Source organism: Patagioenas fasciata, chromosome 5, assembly GCF_037038585.1.
Source record: "Patagioenas fasciata isolate bPatFas1 chromosome 5, bPatFas1.hap1, whole genome shotgun sequence".
Taxonomy (NCBI): Eukaryota; Metazoa; Chordata; class Aves; order Columbiformes; family Columbidae; genus Patagioenas; species Patagioenas fasciata.
In genome coordinates, this window is record NC_092524.1 from 52150572 (window position 1) to 52171420 (window position 20849).

A 20849-nucleotide genomic window follows, 5' to 3' on the forward strand; every position below is an offset into this window, starting at 1 on the left:
ACATGTTATCAGGTCAGCATTTAATTATGCTGTAGTAGTAAAATAAAGTGGACTCACATGAGACACCATCAAGAAGGGCTTATTTTGGCTTAGCTAACTGAAAAAACCCCTCTTTGCATTAGGAATCAGCAACTATAAATGTTGTGAGGTACTGGCATAGTATAGGCAGGTCTTAACTGATTTGAGAGAAAGATTTTGTATGGAATCGTTGTGAAGGAAATATATGGTATAATAACAGTGTGTTCTGTGACTTCATACTTATGGTAAACTATCTGCAAATGTACAAGGATTTCCAAGTCTGTTGTTTTGGGTTTGTTTGGTTTGGGGCTTGGTTTGTTCTTGTTTGGTTGGTTGTTTTTTGTTTGTTTTTTAAATTTCCTACCCCACCTTCCCCAGCTGGAGAATACTAAAGTCTCACAAGTATTAAATATCTTGCGGAATTCCCACAGGTACTTTCTTTCACAGTTGATTTTGCTGCTTTTGTTGGCATTCAGGCTGCTGTCAGTGGTAGGGAAAATCCAACATCCAGCCTTCAATCCACATCTTAATCATCTGATTATTTTCAAAAAGCTAAAGCATTCTTGAGAATTTTCTCCCGATTTATGTTGTGCTTAGGCAATGAAGCACCACTGGAAATCCACTGAATCCATGCTTCAGCTTCTCAAAATAATTTCCACGTGGATAAATTAAAAGATCAGGATGGGCAGCTTGGTAAATCTGGATGTTTTCAGCTGGCAGTTCAGGCAGTATGTCATAAACAAATGCCTATCGCAACACTTGTTTGAGTCATATCATACTGGATCTGCTCTTTCTCAGGCTTTCCATAAGGCAGCTGTTCCTTCAGTGACTTCAGTAGTGTGTCTACTTAATAGTTTTTTTTTCTTGTTTGATAAAAGCATAGTAAAGATATGAAAGGAACATATATATAAATCCCTTTCTCCCTTTTTTCACTGCAGAGCTTTGTGACCTGCACAGGTCTCTTTATCTTCCTGTTATTTGTTCAGATGGTGGAGGTACAAGTTAATCTATTGTGTTAGCCTATCTGAACCTAAACTTCAGGTTTGTTAAAAGTCCGGTCCCTACTTGGCCTCAGAAATTGAATTTTCCTCTTAGGTGTTTCCTACAGTAAACAGGAACAGTAAAATCAGTATTTTAAAAAGTCTGAGTAGTTAGTTAAAAATGAACTGAATTAATTTGAGTTTGTTAGCCCTTGATTTATAATTGGGTTTTCTCAGATGCCGTTTTATTTTGTTATTTTTGCCTTGTATTGTACTGATTCCACAGTGTGGCAGTGAGATTTTTCCGGAATGGCACTGTCCTCAGCTTGTGTCCCTCGCTGCTGCTGCAGGACCTCGGTGCAGGCAGCGTCTCTGGGAGGTGTACACACAGTGTGAGTCACCTCTTCTCCATCATACAGTTCTGTGTAACAGAAGTGAATTGTATAAATAGCTATACATGTGGATGAAATAAATTCGTTTTTGCAGAACTATGATCGCTTTTAGGCTTCTGGTTTAATCCTCTAAATCTGCAATATTGCTGTCCTTAGAGATCATAGAATGTTGTACAAACCTTTCGCTGACTGACAGAATGTTCAGTGGATGGCTGTATCCCAGATAGGAAAAGAATATACAACAGCTGTCTTGCTAAGATGCTTCCTATCTTTTCAGACACATTGTAAAGCATGTTCACTAGTGTATGTACCCTGTCCATGTATTTATGCTTTAAACTTGCAAATTTTTCAAAATTCTCTCTAGGACAGAAGTAAAATTTCTTTCTATTGAATTATTCTTTCTCAAAAAAACCTTAAAATGTCATTTAGATTTAGTTGTGTTTCTATCTTGTCTTTGTCACAGTGTCATAATATGATTCAGGAGTAATGTTGAATTTTTAAGTGGTTGATTGTTTTTTTGTGGTTTTTTTTTGTTTTGTTTTTATGTTGCGTTTGTTTGTTTCTTTGTTTGGTTTTGTTTTTGTTTTTGTTTTTTGTTGTTTTTTTGTGGGTTTTGTTTTTGTTTTTTTTCAGAAAGCAGAAAAATAGCATGGTCTTTCCAAAGAATTCATTCTAGTTGGCTTCCTCTGTATTAACCACTCTTAATAGTTGTTGCATTGCTTCATTTACCTGACTTTGACTCAAGACTTTAAAATAATGTTACAGCTCTCCAATGAAAAGGAAGAGATGCATAGATGAGCTTTTGCTCTAAGGTTTCCCATTTGTGTTGGTTGTCCTCCAGATCAGTGAGGTTTATTGGTTAGATCCTACACCAAATAGATGGTTACTGAAAACTGCAGTTAGGTATTCTTACTGAGTAAATTTGACACACCTGGACTTCAACCTGCATATAAAATAGACTTTGTGAGGAGTGAGTTAGCTGGCCATAATTTTAGTCTGAACCACACACTGCCTACATCTTACCTTAGCTACACAGCCATGTACCATTGATTTGTCTCTTAGTTTTTTGTCTAACTAGTAGCCTTGGATGCTCTTAAAGTAACATTAAATATAAGTTTGCTTCTGAGAACTGAAGTACATTTTTAAACTCTAATGTCTTGAACGATTAAGAAGCAGGAGCAGTAATACCATTTCTTTACCATCACCTGTAGTCTAGTATATCTATTCATAAACTCAGCACGTTGTTATCTGTCCTGTTTAACTGCAGTAAGCTAACTACTTGCACTATTGGCTTTCTGTGGTGTTAGAGGGAAAGTTCCACAGCTGCCTATGTACCTGCTGGGTTGAGAAACCCGAAGGAGAAGAGGATAGAAACCCAACTGTGTCTGCTGGAGGACATTAGGATTGTTTGTATTATCAAAGCAATTAGGACATTTCTCATGGAGCAAGATGCCATTACACAAGGTATCATCATCCTGTTTGTACAGCCCTACCAGACATGTGCATCTCCCACCTGCAGCAAAAAAAGGTCATACAGGGAACAAACTGTTAGTTACAGTTTTCGTATTCTGTGTCCCAAACCACATTACAGTATTTTCCATGTTGATCTAAGTTGAATCAGTGAGCAATACCCCTTAGAGAGTATAAAGATAGCCAGTGTGTGATACACTTCAAAGCTAATAGGGTTTGGAGAGAGAGGAAACAACTCCACACTTGAAGAGAAGATACTATGAACTAGGTAGCAGGATAATTACAGCTAATTTTTCCTTTACCTTGCCCGGGTGGTATGAACAGAGCATGCCCAGCTAAAGTAATTGGCTTCAATGCAATGATTCTGTGACTTTTAAAAACGTGTTGAGCCTCTGGACTAAAATGATTGAAACTCCTTGTTTGATACAGTCATCAATATTCTGTGACAAAGCACCAATATTTTGCCACTGAAGTAAACCATTTTCTTATTACTCTTTTATTTCCAATGACTAGGTTTTAAAATCTGTTAGCACTAGGGTTGCTCTGAAATCAGTTTGATTTTACAAAATGGAAAGTTTTTACATAGAAAATACCTCCAGGATGGTAACAGTAATAGCTGGAAGTGCCACCTTGAACAAAACTGGTGACTTGCAAAGCAATCAAATCTTGTTTTATTTTTTCTAGAGTTTCATGGAAGCAGAAGACAAAGACGATCTCTTCCGCTGCGCTCAGCAGGCACAGTACCTGTCGAGAGCGCTGTCTCCTTATGGGGAGCACGGCTTGGTTCACTCCAGTCCAATAAAATACACCAGAAAAGGTTCTCGGAATGCATCTAACGCATCTAACTCAGGTGTCAGTACATCAAGTACACCAAGAAAACGTTCTGGATTTTCATCCAGTGGTTCCACCGATAGTTTTGTGAGCATTAGTCATTCCCAGAGGTGTCAAGGAAGCAAGTCCAAAGTACACAGTGGGGATCTTCTAGACAAGCACGCTGAATTTTTTACTCATAGCCAAAAACCTTTTACTCCACGCACCTTAATATCAGATGCTAAATCTTCCCTGTCAGAATACAGGTATTACACTCCTGCTCGAAAGAAAAAGAAAAATCACTACAAGCAGCGTGTGGAAGCTCAAACACAGACTGATATGATCAGGTACAGAGATTAAAACTTTATTTTCAAACTGGAATTTAGATGTCATCATAACAGCATCTTCATAAAAGCAACATGTTTTGCTCTCATTTATATTTCTATAAAACCAGAGTAATTATTCTGAAATTATTCTAGATATGCCCAGGCACAAGCTAGAATAGAATGTGATTTTTCAGCGGCACATTTTGTCATCATCTCTCTTGAGTGACTGGTTTCATCTAAACAGATTGGATACAAAGTGCCACTAAATCCAAACTGTGGGATCTCGCATGTGCTGGGAATAGTCGCTCCCTCTCTCATTTCTTTGCTCTCTCTAGTGTATAGTTGTGCCTTCTGTCCTCTAAAGAATTAATCCCTATAAGCATGCAGGTAGTTCCCTGCTGTTCCCTCGGTAGTATCATACTTTCCCATTCATTAATTAATACATCATGCAGAGGTTTGTTTTCCTTTTTCAGTTCTCAAATGCAGCTCTTCATTGTCTTTTTATAATTTTAATTTAAATGTCTTCAGATGTACCCTACATGAAATATACAGAATTACTGTCCTTCTCTTGCATTGAACTCCTTCTAAGCAAATTAAACAGTTTTGATTCAGTTTTGTTTTTACTGATATTAGCTCATCGAGAGAAATCTTTTCTTGTTTGTGTCCTCAGTGCCTGCATGTCAACTCTGGTTTTGTCCTAGAACAAAGTAGGTATTTCATAAGACAGGAATTATGATAGGATAGCTTTGGTTCTATATGGCAACCATGGATTTTCTGGCAGTGGATCATATATTTTCCTGGTGCACTTTTAATGTAGAGGATCATCTCCATTCTATATTTTTAATAGATCTATATTCCCCTCTGAATATGCAGCCAAATAATAGATTTGGATCACCTCTGTATGCCTATTTTCAGCCTTCAAAATGAACTATAACCTAGTTTTATTATGTGAATGGAAGTCTGGCAGAAATTTTCTAAACTGTCCAAGACATTTTAGTACTAGGTCGTGTTCAGATTGATTGAAAGTTTCCACAGTGGCACTGGTGTTTTCATCCTGCATATTTTGAAGGTAGCCTTCTTGGAAATCTAATACCTGCCTAAATTTTTTAGCGTTCCATCTGCCGACAAAGCACGTGAAGTAAAAGTTGTGACTGAACAACAGAAGATCACCTTGAAGGTAACACAATCAGCATCTATCAATCATCTGCTACTCTTACCACACCCTTCACCATCATTTTGGAGTATATACTTCATCTCTGCCACAGCAGTGTACAGCTGATTTAAGGTTCATTTTCTTTATTGTCATGAGATGAATTAGTTTTGTAGAGGAGAGAGAGTTTCTGAAGAATGAGTGGAAACAATAAGAAAAATTACTTTGGCAGGTGAAGAGATCTTAGGATATTACAATTTTAATTTTTTTTTCCCAACGTTTTTTATAAGTGCCCTATATCACTTAAATATCTGTTAAGGACATAGATAATTGGTACATTACTTTTCAGCAGCAGAAGCTCTCTCTTTTTCAAGGACTTTTTTTCTTCATTTTTATATTGGAGAACATATTCCAAAAAGCCCTCAACAGAAAAATTGAAACCAAGGTGTCTCTTCCTCTGGGGAAGCACCAAACCAGCAAATGGTGAAGTCTTTCTTGATATTGCTTACTCTCTGTCTTGCTGAATGTATCAGGAATGGTTTAAAGAAAAATCACACCACTTCAAATTCTACTATCTCTCAGTATTTTTTGTCATAATCTCAGAAATGTTTACACCCATCATTTTGATTTGAATTGCAAAGTATTTCTGACAGTTGAACTTATTTTTTTGGTTGCTTGGTCTTTCAGAATTGCCTTAGGGCGTGGTGGTTTAAGATTATTAAATTTTAAAGATGAAGTAAAATACAAGCATCCTTGGGAGGCAGAGGGAAGCAGGCATAAGAGCTGAAATCTTTGTACTAATAATTGCATGGAAGAGTTTGAACAGAAGTTAGGATCTTACTTCGTGCTTTATCTTGTAGCTGCCATACAGACAAGTCCTTAAACAAATCACCCTGTAAAACGTAAGTGAAGTACTGAATACCTGTGGACTTTGTGCCTGAATAAAGGCTACAGGGTCAGATTCTTCCTATCTCTTGCTTAATAAGGCAAATAATTATGCTTTATTCATTAGAGAGTGGTGAGAGACAATGGGTATTTCTAGCTTTACTGAAAATAGGAGAGAGGTCTCCTGAATTAATATGGACCTCATTAAGAAAAGGTTAAATGATTTATTCAGAAGGCTTCATTCCAGTTCCATTGAAGAAAAACTGATTTCATTTCAAAACTTTCATCTCTGACTTTTTGTTTGGCTGTTGTGAAAGTGCCAGCAGTGAGTCAGGCAGCTTTACAGGGGCCCTTTCAGAGCATTGTCATTTAAAATGCAGGTAGTCAGTGACTTCACCTTCCATCAATTTAGTGCAAGCAGCTCAAGACGTGAGTTAAGAGTGCTGGTTCCTGGTTTTGCATACCAAATTTTACTCTTGTTGGTGACATTAATTCCCTCTGGCTTTTAGAGATTCCATCTTTGACACTCTTGTCAGAGGAGGAATGTTCCACAACTCCTATTGCCCCTGACTAAAATTTTGGATGTCAAAGCTGATGACCCTTTCCTGCTATGTGTCTCGAAGACATAAAATTTTTAGGTCTACTACATCACAGGTAGTTATTAGGTTCATTTTAAGGGCAAAATATGCTGTGTATTTGCACTGATAATAAATATCTTATCTCTGTGTTGTAGGCTGAAGATAGAAGGTACACTGTGGATGAGCCTGCGAGAGGCACAGCTGCTTTTCCATACTCCTTCCTAAGGTGCCTGATTTACAGCAGGAATGAATATATGAAACATTCCTTCTTGCTTTCTATACATCTGCTTCTTAGGCCATAAGTCTTCCTTACTTCTAAGTCTGTTCTCACAAGACTCTTGTTTGTTCGGGCTTTTTAGATCAGTGTCATTTCCCTACTTCAAAATTCATTAATTACTTATGATAAAGTTCCACTGGGAAGCCAGTTAAGAAAGAGAGTTCTGAAATATATGAATATTTTTGTCAGGGGTGAGAACGATGACACGTTAATACAGCTGTTTGTTCTGTACATCCAAGCGTACATCTGAGCTTACAGACTATAGATTTCTCATACAGTACTACAACTAAATACTGGATTGGTATTCCAATTGCTATTTCCTTTCAGGGAAGGAGGTCTCTAGACATCCAGCCTTTTGAATCTATGATCTGCAAGAATTGCAGACCAGAGGCATTTCCCACATCTTTTTCTGAAAATGTAACACTGAGATTCAGAATATTGTCCACAACACAAGAACAGGGCTGGAAATCAGGCCAGAACCCAAGGGCTCCCAGATGATTCTCCTCATTATTGACCTGATTTGCTCTCTGGCCTTTTCAAACAAGGCATTTTTAACTGAGGAAAAAAATTGAGTAAAAAAAAAAAGGCACTTATGGCTAGTGGAGAGGTCTGTACAGCATCTGAAGAACACCGAGGCCTTCTGAGGTGTGAGAGTGCTGCATCTACCCAGGTGTTGTAATACTCTTGAACCACAGTCTTTTAGGCTTCAGTGTAAGCAGTGGATTTTGGTACTGGAGCAGGATTTAGGGGTGTTCTAGTGGTTTTTTTTTCCAAGTGAGATGCAAGGTAGTAGAAAGGGTTTTTAGAATGTTGCTCTCATCCTTACCCTCTGATTTTCTTCTCATTAGAGAGACATCGTTGTATTCTCAGCCACCTTCAGCAAGGAGGACTATAGATTATGAGTAAGTATGCTTAAACCACTTGTCTGCTAGCTTGCAACATTAAACTAGAAACTCTTCCTCAAAACTGAATTTGAAGCAGTAAATATGGACTGAGAATAAACTGGTGTTCACAGTTTCCAGTAGAATTGACATGGCTGTGAATTGTTTGATAATACTTAAAAATTTCTATGTGACTCTAAAAATGAAGAAAATTCAGTATAACTTGGGAAGAAAGATAGCCTTTTCTTCTTGTCCAGTGGCTATGCTTGAAACATTTCCAGTTCTTTTTTGGTCTGTAATCTCTGAAGCAACTGTTGGCAAGACAATATATCAAGTTGAAGGGCATTCTTACCATGCTTCTGCTCTGAAATTTGAGGAGAATTAGTAGAGGTTTGTGTTATATTCAGAAACACTGCCAATGCTTTATTGTGTGACCTTGGTAAAGTCATTTAATTCTTTGGACTTCAGGACAGGCTTGTTCTTGCCTAACTTTAAGGATGTAATATGTAGGTATCAGCTATAGATACCTTTCTTGACTATAGAGGGAACCAAAATTACAATCTTCAGGCTGGACGACAAATTTTACATAATGAAAGCCATGCAAGATGTATCCCATTTTTTATTTTCTGTTTATTAGGACTGGAGGATGATGTGATTGGATATTTTGGGATACTTTGGATGATTGGATACTTTGGGATACTTAAAAAGATGCTATGAAAGAGAAACAGCACTGGAATCTTTCATCTGAGGGGTTTTTTTGCTTGCTTTTTTCCAAGCAGAACTCCAAACTCTCCAAACTCTTGGAGAGTCTCACATTTAGAGACACTGGCATCAACAAGGCTTTAAGAGGTATTAAAATAGAGAGAAATTTGATCAAAGAGGTGAAAGCCACATCTCACACTAACAAGGGATTTTGTACATCAAAGAGTTGATGTTTGAAAGGAATAAAGGCTGTCAAATAACCACTTTTATTTTTCTGAACTTCCATTGAGGACTGGCAGTTTTCAGCTGTCGTCAGATTCTCTAGAAGCTCCTTTGGAAGCCTTTACTCAGAGCATCAAACTCCAATTTTACACTTTCTTCCCAGTCAGCACTCAGTCTTCTTGAGTGCCAGGCAGGTTCTGAACGCTTTCCAAGATGTGCTGATTTCCTCACTCAGGATCTCTGTGCTAATTTATACCACAACAAAAAGTTCACATAAACACAAAGCACCATGTGTGACATGTTACACAGGGGTTTTTATTATTATTCAAATTGAAGGAAAGGCTTAGTTGGTCCTGATGGAATTACCTTTTGGAAAAATAGCAGCTGCAGCCAAGAACTATACAATCTTTTTAATGACATTTCCCATAAAGGTAATTGGACCTACTGTATTGTATAATATGTGTCTCTATTTTATAACATGTAACATTGGGTTTTCTTTTCTCCCCGCAGAGAAGAAGAGCTTTTATATTTAGCTTTTATTGAAGATGTAACAAATGAAATTCTGAACCTTGGGCTATTTTCAAACAGGTAGGTTACAGTTGGTTTCAAATTGGTAATGCTGTGTCAGAAGCACATGGACTCTGTAAGAAAGGGAAATAGTGTTTGGTAATAATTTCTTTCCCTTTAAGAATATATAGATACACAGATAGCTCTTGCTTTTGTTTTACTTCCTTTTCTCTTTTTGCTTTATGTAAGAAAGGAAAACTAGGAAACACCAGTTGCTCATCTCCTTTGATCTGTTCCTATGTACCATGAGATAAAGCCTCTCTTAGAAACTGATCTGGAAGCCTGGGTGGAGCGATGCTAAGACGTAATCATTTTACACTGCAATATCTGTTTTGCTAAATAAACCAAGTTACTGACCTTTTATACAACAGATCCTCCATCTCCCTTCTGCCCTTGTTCCTGTTCCAACATTAACTCAATCTTCAACATGGATTGTGTGGATTACATACTGTTTCAGATAAAGGTTCACCAGTTGCTAAATCAGATTTTTTCCAATAATTAAACAATAACTTATGATTCAATTCAAGTATTTCAGTAATAGTCCCAAAATATTTTCCACACAAGTTCATTCTGGTAAAGAAATCTTCATTTATAGCAAAACAAAACCAAAACTGCAGTATTTCTGATACAGAATTTTAACCCATTTCTGTAACTCTATTTTCAAGACAGTCCAATTCCAGCATAATGCACTGATCTTCCTCTGCGTTGATAAAGTTCCCAGCTCTTTTTCTATTCTGTGCAGTCGCTTTTTTTCTTTTTTTTTTTTTTTTTTCATGTCAAGGCTAGAAATGAGAAATTTCAAGAGCAATCTCCCTCTGGTTATTTTTTACAATAGTGGTGTCTTCCATTAAAACTCTGCTTGTACTTTTTTTTTTTTTAATTATTTCTCATATAAGCTAGATTAAATTCACTTGACCTTCTGGAAGTCTGGGCTAGTGACCGTGTACTGTAGTTGTCACAGAACACTTCCTCTGTGCAGCAAGTTTTTTCCTCATCCAGCTTAAGGAATGGAAGAGACCTCTTTGGACTGGGGACTTGTCTCTGAATTTTTTTCTGGAGTTGGATTAAATTCTTTCCCTTTATTTACACTTGTGTATATCAGCCACTATGGTGCACATGAGAGATTGTTGGTTTCTCTACAAATCATCCCATGGTCACCATCTGCTGCCCAATGCCAGCTTGCCCGCTGAGCACATGGCCGGAGGGACACCAGCCTCACACCGGCCTCTTTGTGACACAGCGTAACTAAAACAATCTGAGCTAAGAAATAGAAATAAAAAACTAAAGTTGTTAATTTATGTAGATCAGTCAAAAGATTTTTTTTTTCCCTATTAAATCCTTTAATTGTTCCTTTGTAGAGTTCTGGAACAACTGTTTGAGTGTCATATACAAGAAAATAAGAACCGTTTGGATGAGGTAGGTGCTGCCCCTATAATATTTTCCCTCTCAGCGATGTTTCCAAAGTACAGTGGAAACGCGCTGGTATATTTGCGAGTGCAGCCAACCAGAGTGCTCGGTGGGGAGCATTTCTCACCATAAATGAGACTTGCAGACTCCTGCTTCACTGCAATCCATAAGTCATGGGCACAGTCACAAAAAAAAATTACAATAGCAAGTGAGTTTGATGAAGCTTGCTGTATCATTTACTCAGGTGATCGTAAGCAGCCTCCCTTATGCCGTGAGTTCTGGGCAGGCAGGGCTGTGGGGCTGGAGAAGCGTCACCTCTTTCTCCCTTCACCCCCCAGAGCAAAATGCGGCACTTGCTGGATGTGCTGAAAGCAGATCTTGACTGCAGTGGCCCGGAGCAAAGCCACGCGGATTGGGAAGCCCGTGACTCGCTGGATCTGCAGGAGTTTGATGCGATGGAAGAGCTCGAGTTTACCAGTGACAGTCAGAGGCAAAGAAAAGCTACAAGAAGTGAAGAATTCTTTGAGACCATGGACTTACTGTTAAAGGAACCAAACGAATGTGAATCACCAGTATGCGGGGAAAGTTCAAAGGAGACACAAAGCAAGGGTGACTTTTCGGAAGATGCCGCTGAAATGATGGATGCTGGGACAGAATTGCACGCTGGTGTGAAATCTGAAGACCCAGACACTTCACCCTCGTGTGAGGCAACTTTAAACTTGATTACTTGTGACGGTGATTTGGCAGCCAACAGGGAACTTGATGATCTGGAGGAAAACTTTGCAGAGGCCCTTCAGATCTCACATGACTACTCATAATAGCCAAAATTTAGCTGATAAATAGGGATGAAGCTACTTGTGTGGAGAACTGCCATTTGTTAAATAGTAGTAAATTATTTGTTTTAGTTTCAGTTTATTTCTGTTTAAACACTGCTAAAAAAGTCTCTCCAGTAGGGTATTATTAATTGAGCATTAATTAATCTCTGCAGTAATGTCAACTGTAAAGGGTGAAGTTTCAATTATCAAAAAAATTCTCACTTTTGAGAATATTAAAATAGATGTATATTTTCAGAAAGCTGTAATAGTAAGTTATAAAATATTTATTGTTTTTTATTTATAATAAATAAATTCATTGGCGACACATTGCTAGTGCAGTTGTGGTACTGCTAGAAAGACTCAGGATTTTTGTAGTCTGCAAGAATTTGGCTTATCCACATCAGAGGTGGAACTCTTTGTCCTTCCTGGAAGAGGGCAGTATTTTTTTTCCTCTCTTAGTGTTCAGTCTATTGTTTGATGTTAAATGCCATGGAAGCATGAAGTTCTTATAATCCACATTTTTCCTTCTACAAAACCTGTACTGAAAAGGACACTTATCTCCAGCTACTACATATGGCAGCTGTTGAGCTGCTGAATATGCAGTACTTTTGTTTATTTGTTTTTGTACACAGCTCCTGAGCCGTTTGATCCTGGTTGTCTGTGATTCAGCTGATACTTCTGGAACATGAAGACTATAATGATTTTCAAACTGCACAACACTAAAATACGTGGTTCAGTTTCTTACATTGATGACAACCTTGGCATAGCTTTGAGCTTTGGCTTTGGAAAAAGATTGGGTTGGTTACTGATTGACAACTAGGACTATCTAGCAGAAGCGACACATCAGGTGTCTCATACAGCAAATGGAGAAAAGGTAGTCTATTTCATAATTGAAGTTTAAATTGAAATTGGCACCTGCATTGCACTAAATCACCCCAAAGTCCTCTGTCTAATTGGAGAACAGTTGTTACCTGGCATTCACGGAATCACAGAATGTTAGGGATTGGAAGGGACCTCGAAAGATCATCTAGGCCAATCCCCGTGCTGGAGCAGGAACACCCAGATGAGGTTACACAGGAAGGCGTCCAGGCGGGTTTTGAATATCTCCAGAGAAGGAGACTCCATAACCCCCCTGGGCAGCCTGTTCCAGTGTTCTGTTACCCTTACTGAGAAGAAGTTTCTTCTCATATTTAAGTGGAACCTCTTTTGTTCCAGTTTGAACGCATTACCCCTTGCCCTACCCTTGAATGTCACTGAGAAGAGCCTGGCTTCATCCTCCTGACACTCACCCTTTATATATTTATAAACATTAATGAGGTCACCCCTCAGTCTCCTCCAAGCTAAAGAGCCCCAGCTCCCTCAGCCTTTCCTCACAAGGGAGATGCTCCACTTCCTTGATCATCTTTGTGGCTCTGCATTGGACTCTCTCCAGCAGTTCCCTTTCCTTCTTGATTCACGTTACTGCGGAATCCTGGGAAGATATATTGTCTTGCTGTAGGTGAGGAACTATAAGAAGCCTTAGGAACCAGCTAAAGCCTGTCTCCAAACACCTCTTGGGGTCAGTTTTAATCTGCTTCCCCCAAGGACAAACCCAAGTGGTGGCAGCTCATACACTGAGCTGCTGCCACCTGCTCCCTTGTGACTCGTGTCTACCAAAGACTATTGATTCTGGAAGCTGGATGACTGATCACAGCTGTTAAGTAGCTCCGGTAGACATAGACTTCTGCCTCACTTGTCCATAAACTTTTTTTTTAGGAGAGGGGGTGCGGGGGTGGGAAACCACCCAAAAACTCTAGAGAAAGCCAGTCAAACAAAACCAACATTTCTGGCACAGTCATCATCATTGCAGTGTAGAACAGAACTTAATTTCCCCCCCGCCAAAAAAGCAAAAGGCACTTTCCTGGCTGCCTTGGCCACAATAACAAATTACACCTCTTGACAACAATAGCAGACTGGTGTTTGTTTTAACCATGTACACACAGCTTTGCAGATGGGCACAAGCCTGTCATCTGCCACACACAGCTGGTGATCTTATAAATCTGGCCTGCAGCTTGAGTGCTCTGGCTGGCTGAAAAGCAGGGCAGAGAACAGGAAGATTTTCACTCACTCCATCAGAGCTTGTCTTGTCAAAAAGACACACAGACACAGGACTGATGCAGCATGGTGCAGGGATGGATTGTCCCCGATCACAAGTGAGCAAAGCCCTTCTCCCATCCCCAAAGAAATGCACTCTCTGCTCCTCATGCCACAGGATGCACTGAGGGAACTACTGCTTGTATTGTATAAACAATTTTATCATGGAGGGACTGGTTAGAAAACTAGAGTGTGGTTAGACATGTCCAAGTACAAAGCTTCTCCACTCCTTAGCCAGGACTTCACCTGCTCTGGGGGCCCTACATTCTGCGTTCTCCAGCCTCGGTCAATAGTGAAATTCAGGAGGCTTTTTCCTCCCTCCTGCCCCATCACTACACTGTAACTTGCACATCATGGAAAAAAAGATCATTCAGCACACTTTGTCCTGTGGTCAACATGAGTCTGATTAAAGATTAATAAGAATTTCATATTTAAACTCCACAAATTAAAAAAAAAATAGAACAGCACAGCAGTGAAAGTGGTCATGACATGACCTCATGGGTGCAAATAATGACGGTCATTTCCTGTAGGATGAGTAACACGAAAATAAACAAAACCAGTTCCTTGACCAGATTTCCTGTTGATGAGCTGTCTGACCACCAATGACATTTTTTTTCTGGGTAGATAGAACTTGAAAGAGTAAATACATTCCTTAAAACAGACCTTTCACAAAGAAAGCTCTGTCTGCCTCAACCATAACTGTGAACGTTTCTTGGATCCAGAGTGAAATTTCTGGTAAAGAACCAGATAATTGCACACTCCAGTGTCCTAGCAGCTGGAGCAGTCAGCAGCTGTGATCTGCCATGTAAAGACTTATTTCTGCCTAGATTTATGAACAGGTGCATAATAACATCAATTTTTACTTCTAATGGACAAAAGCCCACTATATTTTACTTCGTTCTATAGCAAACTGGTGTCTTTAAACCCTATAGTTCTATCATCACTGCTCTTGTTTTCACAGGTAGGATTCTGCTTATTTACAAAGAAAAGTGGAGCTTTTGGTCATTTGAAGTAAAGATTCATGTGATGAAAGAAAATGGTGCTTAAATGTCTTCAGATTGACCAGAAAACAAAAGCCTGCAAGTAAAACCCAAGCAACCATTTTATTCCTGATCAGCTCCCATGTCTAAGACACCTACACATTTTTCATTTAGGTTTAGCTCCAGAATGACTCCAGGGTCCTGTTTCTCTGCATTTCTGTACCTTTTTACATCATTTATAGCTATGCAACAGTAGTTGTAGAATGATCCAACTCACCTGATGATAACGTTTCATGATGCAAGTAGAAATGGTTTCATTGGACAGTGGGGAAGAAAAGGGTGCTTCTTCCTTAGCAACGATCTGTGCAAGGTATATGAACAAGAGTGCTGGAGCTTTAACATAAATAAAAATTAGGTCCAGAAGTTCATTTGTAGCAGTTAATGGGGGCTTTTTCACTGTAGTGAAGGCACAGCTTCCAACCAGCGAGACACCCCAGTATCACCACTGCACTGCTGCTCTTCCTCTGTGCCTGAGCACCAGTGAAAAGTAGCGGTACTGGAACACAGCCTGGTGGGAGGAGAAATAACAACAGAAAATTAATTTTAAAGGGAACGTAGGAAGAAAGGAAAGGGAAAGTGTTATTTATGCCATCTTAAAAAAAAATGGTGAGACCTATTATCAGGTAGAACACAGGTGCAGAATAGAACTTTAGATGTCACTTGTTAACATTGATCTTCAAACATATTTTAGAGCTCCTTCAATTTTCCACCTTCGTATTGTAGCATTTGTATTTTAGTATTTGGGACATAAAAATTAATGGAAAAGGGAAAAACCACAAAATTGTAGCTGAGGGTGTGCTTCAGGGAGCTATGGGAAGCTCCAGCATCCCACTTCAGTTTTTGACCACCCAAGGCAGGAGCACAGGCTGATAGGCAAGCGCAAGGCCCTGCAGACACAGGATGTCTCCAGAGCCACCAAACCTTTCCCTCAGGCACTTCTCGAGCAGTTCAGTGCTGTTTCCATGGCTCAGGAGCCAACATGTGGTACGTACACGGACTACAGGGCACAGATCAGCAACCAGTGACTTCAGTAAAAACAATTTCTCACCTTCCAAGACAACCAAACCAGATACTCACCAGCAGTCTAATCTTCCTGTTTCTCTTATCAATAGTGAAATCTGCTTCATTGAGAAACCACCATCTTCAGTTTCTATTCCAAGTAGCAAAGCAAGTGATACACAAACAGGTGAGTGGTAAATTAATCCACCACACCAGCCATTGCACCCGCATGGGTCACACCAGTCAAGGGATCCGGTTTCAAAGCCTGTAAGTGGGTCGTGGGCCAGCGGAAGATGAGCATGTCACAGGGATAAAGCATCGCTGGGAAGGGAAAGAAGAACCAGCAGTTATCACTGGCATGATGATTCATCTGTTGAGCTGTAGAGCACTGGTAGCTCATCTTCTCCTCAACCATCTGAGTGAAAACCTAGGAGGATGTCAGGCAATCCATGAGTAGCAACAAGAAGAGTTAAATCATGTGAAGGGAACCAGAATTAACAAAGTTGTGTCTACCATGCATGGGACTTTCTGTTCTCTGTAGAAAGCCTCCAGAGCAGCTGGGCTCTGTCTTCAGGCCTCCCAAAGGGACAGATTCCTCTAGCTGCCCCACTGAGGTAACTTCAGCAGAGAGCAAAGGGCCGGAGGTGCGCCCGACACCCAGCAGACAGCACACTGAAGTTACAATTGCACTCCAATTTTGAGCTGTGAGGCTGGCCTGCAAAGGGTGTGGGCTCTCAAACCAGCCTCATGTTTCGAGCTGGAGGAATGCCCGAGGTGCTGAACACCCATCCCCGCCAGGCATGGGCTGCTGCTCTGTCCTGGTTGCTCCTGTAGATCGCAGGCTTCAGCACACAGCCGCCCACACGGTCCTTCCAGCCCTACCACAGTGGGGGAATGAAATTAGACCTTGAGAAGGGCAAGTGAAGGGAACCTAAATGGAGCAGGGAGACATCTGAAACTTGAGAAACTCAGACACAGCCTCAGCCTGGCAGGCCACAGAGCTCTGCTGTCCCATTCTCACAGAGGACGGGCAGCGTGATCCGTAGCACGAGGTGCAGAGCTCTCCGCAGTTATCCCGAGAATCCAGCACACCCACAGGACTCCCCTTAGAGTATCTGTGCAAGGGCTGTGGCATGCCTCACATCTACCAGCAGACAGAGCCCCAACCCAGGAGATGAGTAACACAACTAGGAGGTGACCCCAGCTCTTCCCAGCTGTTTCTCTCACCCAGAAGCAGTCTCACATGCCAAATAAGAAGCGAAAAAATGTGTCAAAGGCCATCAGCTCTGCTGTCAGCCTAAGAATTCCTCACAGGACCTGCAAAGAGTAGCGTCTCCAACCAGAAATTCAGTTCAAAGGCATTTGGCACCCTGATTTTTCCTGACATTTGACAACAGGCAAGACCAGAGATGATACAGATAGCTTAGGTTTAGGAGGTGGCTTCCCAAACACTGGGCACAACCATCTCGGATAACAGTGAATTGTGAAAGGAAGATAGACGAGCTCCTCGAGCTCTCATCTCGGTTTTCCTTTTCCCAGGAACAAGCTCGCATGACGGGTCTTCCCATCCCACCTTGAAAGTCTTAAGCCTTATGCAAGGTCTTTCAGCTCAAATGTAGGTCTGTCAAAGGCCCTTGCAAAGTTTTCAATAGCATCTGCTTTCCCTATGGCTGTTGCTCAGTGTTGGAACTTGTTAGAGCCTTTGTTCAGTTCACAATGCAATCGGATCTCCCCAAAGGGTTCTTGGGCACATCTCCATGACCAGTTCCCTATTGTCCCTCCCTTCACCTGAAGAAGCGACTGAGGGGTGAGAGCCCACCCCTGCCGCAAAGCACCCGTGCTGCAGTCCCAGGTGCGCTCCAGCAATAACGCGATGGGGCAGGAGAGTGATGGGACAGGCCAGCTCACAGCACAAGTTGGCTTCACAGGTAACAAGACAATTCAGTCTGTAGTATTAGTGCAGTATTTCCAGTTTCTTTTAACAGAGAATGTAAATTAACCTCAGTTCTTCTTATTTGTAATCATTTAACCACTAGCATTGTGCAGAGGGATAAGGCTGACCTTCTGTCCTCAAAACAGACTCAAATGGAACATTTTATTTCCAGCTGGATGGCACAAATGCACTGAACGTGCTAAAATCACCTTGCCAGCCTTCCTAACACATGGCACTGAGGATAAATTTTGCTCTGACTGCAGAAAGCAAACACTCAGCAATGCTCCTTATCTTAGGTAGACTGCTTTTTTTTTCACAGTGCACCAAAGCTACTGCATCTAATACCTGTCATTCGGGTTCCTATTGCTCTTCTGATTGAGGAGGCTGGGGAACAGCTCCTTCTGTAAACCCCAAGAAGAACATGGAAAGAAGTCAAATCCTCCCTCAATCATCTAATTTTTATTTTTTATTTTTTTTCTGAACAACTGCACTTTCCTACTTACTGATCCTGACTGCTAACATAGTGCAGTGTTTCTCCTCTCCTTACGAAGGATAAACCAGATGCCCTCATTTGGACAGGGTGTTGCTACAGGAGCCCAGGCGCTCTGGCAAGGGGCACAGCACATCCGCAGAAGGTGGTAGGATCATTTTCAGGCAATGCTGCAAGAGCCACCCAGCAGGACAGAAGCAGACAGAATCACCTGCCAGCACCCTGGAAGGAGCAAGTACTTGGGTCCAGTGTCACAGGGGGATATTTGGGCACAGCCAGTGGGACCAGCAGGCCTGTCGCATGTGAGCTCACTGCTGCTGGAGCTGCTGTCAGGAGCTGCATCATAACCCTCCGGTTTAACAGACTTGATTCTTGTCTATATACTTCACTGTTTCAAACCAGAAGCCACCACCAAGGAAAACCTTATCAGAGTTACCGATTATCATAGCTGGTGTACCTCTGCAAGAGAGCTTTTGGGAGTACAAGAATCAGGAAATAAAAATAATGTCATATTTTTAGTGTGCCAGTGAAAGGATGGCTTAAAAAGAAAATCTGAGGCAGTACAATTCCATAAGATTAGTAGTTTCAAATTAAATTGCTTCCCCAAATTCACAGAGAGAAGGAAACTTTTGGAACTTCTGGTGCCTGATAGCATTTAAAGTGACAGAGACCTACAGCTCCTGGTCTTCAGGAGACAGTCCAAATTTTTTAAATACAGAGTGAGCATTTGCTATTTCTAGAGGCTCAGAGACAGTCACTTCAGAACAAATTCATTTATTTTGCTACTGTTATGGTGCAGGAAACTCAATAATTTCTCATAAATCTGCTAAAATAATATCTTCCATATTATTAAATTAAAACCAATCTGTCTTCTCATTTCCTGAGGTCTTTTGCTAAAGACTTTGTCAATGCAAAGATATTTTCAGCTTCAGCCCGTCATGAACAGCAGAGCATGCAGACAGAAGAAATCAGATACACACATGCACACACCAAGTATGCAGTTCCTTCAAATCACTGATTATCAGTATTAGCCAGGCTTGACAAGGGCTTTCTCCATTGGTACTTAACACCAGTGAAAATTCCTAGTTCGTCTCTGGGTATGATAATTCGGGGTCTGTTCGTGGAAGGATTTGATGTCCTTCTAAATTTATGTAAGGCACACAATTGCCATTTTAGAAATGGCTAATGATAATAATAATAATCTGAAGTAAGTACCTTAGGTTAAGAAACCTCATCTGCAAGCCCTCCAAGTCTTTTCTGTTTGTTTTGTTTATTACAGCACATACCTTACATCCATAGAATAAGCACAACAGCATACTGGCTTGGTATGCTGAGGATGGCAGATGTTTCATTTAAACATAGAAGTCTGTCGGAAAGATTGTCATGGAGATCACTTTGGGAGATGCAATGGTTGATCAGAAAGGGGACAGAATTTTTCTAAGCTCTACCCCTTCTAGTTACCACATCTATGTTGTGTTCTTTTGCTAGCAGAGACCCCCGAGAACGTGCATGTGCCCTGAAGTCCTTTCTTCAGAAAAGCTCCCAAAAATGCCACGAACTCAAACATTACAACACATCTTCAACCCTGTGCACCTCTGAAAGATAAAGAAGCTTTGTGGTAAAATAGTTCCAGGCTCACCCTTTTCCTACGTACGCTTGGGGATTTTTTCAAATAATAATGCTGGTTTAAACCAATTGTAATAACAACAGAAGCAGCCTTTGAGTACCAGAACCACTATTTCCCTGAACATGATGTTCCGTGGAGCCACAGAAATGCCATCGCTCAAACACAAGTGCTGACAACAGAAGGTTCAACTTGCCCGAGAGTCAGCCTGTGCCAATGCTCAGTCAATACGATGACACAAAATCATCTGCTTAGTTCAGACCTGAGGAGCATTCTCTTTTCAGTTCTCACTCAACTCCAGCTCTCCCACACCCCCATTCTCCTGTCAGTACCTGTGTAAGTGACGTTCCCATCATAGTCACAGATCGTGATCACCCACAAGTAGTTCCTGGGCTGTGGGAGATAAACTGGCAACATTTCTGTGGTACTTGGCAGCTTTTGTCTTCATGCAGAGTCCAGCCTTCCAGGGGATGCTCATAAAAATAGTGGAGAGAAAGAACACATGTTGACATGCTGTCATTGACCCCTCAGGGAAAACGAATGGGTGTCAAAAAACTCCATCAAACAGAGCAAGTGTCACATGTAAAGCCTTCAGCTGGGTACCCAGCATTGCTGAGTTTCATGTTACCTTCACCTATCCCAGCCATTCCAGATTTAAACCAGCCCAACAGCTGAGTGAGAGCTACTTCAGCTTCCCTGGTCCAGGCATGGGTGAGGAACCTTTCTCCTCAGCACCCTGCAGGGTCTCTTGTTGCCAGGTCCTGGAGCTCCTGCCCAGGAAAGCTGCTGTGGGCCACCAGGAGCTGAGACGCATCCCTGCCAGCCAGCAGAAGGCTCTGATGGGGGTTTAAAGTGGCTGGAAAATCACAGCTACGGTTTAGAGCAACTGGGATTTAGGGGAAATTTAGGTTGCTGTGAAGACCTTGGCCTCTGGTCTAAACCCAGTCTAGATAACAAGTCTGAGCAGAACTGCTGGGTGTTTTTACCACATGCCTAGCACCCCGACTAGTCGCACTTCCCTCCTCTGATTTTGAATCCATGTCAAGTAAGAGAGCTTTGCCTACACTGACCATTCCACAGAACATTCCCCAGGATCTGAGAACTGATCACACAACTACATAGCTAGCTGGCATGTTACTGCCTTACCTTA

The 20849-nt window shown here is 41.0% G+C and overlaps 1 protein-coding gene and 1 long non-coding RNA gene across 2 annotated transcripts in view; one reads left to right on the top strand and one right to left on the bottom strand.

The window, feature by feature from the left end:
• The window catches only part of SPATA7 (spermatogenesis associated 7), a 43467-nt gene extending 31662 nt beyond the window's left edge, over nt 1-11805 (top strand). Inside the window, exons 6-12 of the mRNA XM_065839767.2 lie at nt 3545-4017; nt 5107-5173; nt 6765-6835; nt 7735-7788; nt 9202-9279; nt 10617-10674; nt 11004-11805. Of these exons, the coding sequence (XP_065695839.1) occupies nt 3545-4017; nt 5107-5173; nt 6765-6835; nt 7735-7788; nt 9202-9279; nt 10617-10674; nt 11004-11483 (1281 nt within the window). The 3' untranslated portion in view covers nt 11484-11805. The remainder of the gene's footprint in view (nt 1-3544; nt 4018-5106; nt 5174-6764; nt 6836-7734; nt 7789-9201; nt 9280-10616; nt 10675-11003) is intronic.
• LOC139828127 (uncharacterized) lies at nt 7884-20332 on the bottom strand. The gene is made up of 4 exons (XR_011739415.1): nt 20032-20332; nt 15731-15973; nt 14871-15161; nt 7884-11166 (listed from the first exon to the last, which is right to left on the bottom strand). It is a non-coding gene; the product is annotated as an uncharacterized lncRNA (long non-coding RNA).
• Nucleotides 20333-20849: the final 517 nt, after the last annotated feature.